This window comes from Populus euphratica, unplaced genomic scaffold (genome assembly GCF_000495115.2).
Source record: "Populus euphratica unplaced genomic scaffold, PopEup_1.0 scaffold606.1, whole genome shotgun sequence".
NCBI classification, from domain to species: Eukaryota; Viridiplantae; Streptophyta; class Magnoliopsida; order Malpighiales; family Salicaceae; genus Populus; species Populus euphratica.
In genome coordinates, this window is record NW_011500483.1 from 38530 (window position 1) to 41556 (window position 3027).

Below are 3027 nucleotides of genomic sequence, written 5' to 3' on the forward strand. Positions count from 1 at the left end.
AAGCTTCCAACTCCTCTCTCTCTCTCTCTCTATCTCTATCTCTCTATGGGTGTCTAATTTAGCTGTCTTTCTTATTAAAATCATTCTTCCCCATTTAGATTTTAAAACAAATACAAGAGAATTAAAGAAAAAGGAAGAGAAACTTTGGTGTTCTCTCTTTTCCATGGCTGACATGTTTGCTTAAATGGAGGGGGAACTTTTTATTTTATTTATCAAAATATTAGATGGAATTCAGTAAAAATCCTCATTCATTGATAATTCTTTAATGCACCAAACTTATTATTATTTCATATAGATTTAATATAGCTTAATTTATTTTTTCACCACTAGTGATAGCAAAGTCTCCTCAAGAGTTTCACCATATTCAGTTAGAAATTCATGCGATTAAACATAAGGTTTACATTGATAATTGTTATTTTCACCCACAAATTTATACTACATTCCATTTGGGTTTTTTAGTACTTAACCAAGGACTTTTACTAATAGCCACAAAAATTTTCTTTTAAATCTTTATTTTGTCTTGATTGGGGATTTATATGATTTATCACAAGGTTGGCATTTCACACACCAATTTATTACTTTATTTTGTTTGAGATTTTAGCTAATTTACAAGGGATCTTCACCCCTAATCATATAAATTTTTCTTTAAAATTATTATTTTTTGGTTGAGAATTACCCTATTTAATCATTAGTTTACAATTTTTGTTTGAGGGTTTACATGGCCCAAGTCAATCCAAGTTAACCTTCTAATTTTATTACCTAATTTATAAGACTGATACAACTTGATATTAAATAAATAAAAATAAATTATAAAATTCAATTCTTAATTAACTTATTGTTGAATGTATTTTAAAAAAACATAATAAAACAATATAGGTCAATTTAGTGGCTCAAATCATGAAAACGAGATAACTTTATAGAAAGCAAACTAAAACATATCAGAAAGTCTAATTCTCAATTAACCCAATATTAAAAGAAAAAACCATTAAAAAAATAATATTAAAAGAAAAAATTAAAAGAAAAAACCAATAAAAAAACAAAAAAAAACCTAATCAATCGGACTAAATCACCAAATCAGCAACTTAGATCATGATGTTATGATAACCATATAGAAAGAAAAAAATTATAAAATATATTTTTTAATAATTAAAATATTAAATGATTAAATTAAAAAAATTATATTTAAAATTACCTAAAAAAATAGAAACAAAACATTATTATAATAAATAATGTATGTATGGTGATTCATGTTTAAATCACTAGCTCTTTAACGTTTTGTTAATAATAATAATTAACGGGTAAATTTGGACACAAGTTAATGGCCTTGGTTATTTACAAGGCATGGAATAGAGGCACCTAGACCTCTCATTCCGGGCTAATTTGGAGCTCTACGGACTCCGGTTTTAGACTCTGAGGTGAAGTTCCTTAACTTAATTTGGAAAAATCATATTTTTATATAAGAGGTAACAAATTTGAAAATCTCTCTCAAAACCCAAACCCCTAGAGATAATCTTCAATTGAGATGTCCCCTTCTCTCATTCCAGTATTGTTTCCATGCCAATTACCACCATGATCGCCACCTCCAGTTTCGCATAACTGATCTGTCTCTAGTCCACGATTAACTGCACCACTTGCATTCCAGAACTTGACCTCATTTTCTGGTACCCTGTTCATTATCATTTGAGCATCAATTGCCATGCCAGCATCTGAAGCAGCTTTCTGTATGGACTTAGGTGACATGTCTTCCCTTACACTTGCAGGCAACATTAGAGGGAAATTCAGACTCTCTATCGAAGAAGGTCCACGTAAACAATAAGAGGCTATGTCATAAGCCACCGCAGCCGCCTCGGGTGTGGAGTAAGAACCTAACCAAAGTCGATCTTGCTTGCCAGGAACCCTTATTTCAGACACCCACTTGCCCCATTTCCGCCTCCTCACTCCCTTGAATTTCTTCCGAGCTGCACTTGCTCCCCTTTCTTGATCTGTTCTGCTGCTGCTGCTGCTGCCACTCATTCTTGTGCAAGAAAGTAATTTCTCTTTCCTTTTTCTTCTTTTGACGGGCTATACCTGCGGTTTTGCGAGTTCAAACTTTCTTAAAAAACGCTCAAGAGATCGATCGAGCTTGTAAGGATAAAGAAAGGTTGAAGTGCTTATATAGGTTGAGGAAGTGCAAATTCAAATCCAAAATATAAGTTAATTACCACAAAAGTCAAAAATTTCAAACCTCAAAATAATGAATGCTATTTTGATAGTTTGGAGGCTAGTGGGCGATTGATTATTTAGTAGAAATATCCAAATCCAAGTGGGATTAGGGCGGAATGGCTGCATGTGGTCGTTTTGAGAGAAACATGAGGAGGCTATAGAAATCGTTTTAGAGAAGAGAGTGCCTGGTCTTTGTATTTGGCTCCAAAACGTGTTGATGAATTTAATGTCGGCCCACGAATGGCTAAACAAGATATCGAAAAGGTAGATGGAGGCAAAAACCCACGCGTTCACATTTGTGCTGTCTTGATGTCGTTTCCACGTCAGTCATTGTCTCCATATGCAAGTAACAAGATGAGCCGACCAGAACCTGAAGGTAGCTGGTGATATTTTAGGTTTGTTTTTTAATAATTATAAGTTTGTGTTATTTTAGGTTTATGGAAGGTTTTATGGTTATTAATTTTAAAATTATTTAAATATTTATATCAATAAAAAGAATGAGCCCACCAGACCCATATTACTACTTTTATTATTTTTTATTATTATTCTTATGCTTTTTGTGTATTCAGGGTAATTAAACTAGCATTCTGTTCTCTGCTCTTATTCTCCGGAAAGGAAAAAAAGAATTATGAGGTCCAATTAACTTCTCTTTGTATAATTATTATTTATTTATGTAAATTAAGATATATTTTTTTTTAACATGATGCATCTCTTGCATCGTTTAATGCATAGTTTTAAAACCCGGCCCGGCCCGGCAGGTTGACCCTGGACCCGGCCGACCCGGGGCTGGAACCGGGCCGGGTTGATGAAAAAATAAGGTAAGCT

The 3027-nt window shown here is 33.0% G+C and overlaps 1 protein-coding gene across 1 annotated transcript; it reads right to left on the reverse strand.

The window, feature by feature from the left end:
- Positions 1-1491: 1491 nt before the first annotated feature.
- LOC105114957 (ethylene-responsive transcription factor ERF020-like) lies at positions 1492-2109 on the reverse strand. Its single transcript, XM_011011697.1, has one exon. It carries the CDS (start codon positions 2011-2013, stop codon positions 1501-1503), a length of 513 nt encoding a protein of 170 aa, XP_011009999.1. The 5' UTR covers positions 2014-2109; the 3' UTR covers positions 1492-1500.
- Between the last annotated feature and the right edge of the window lie 918 nt (positions 2110-3027).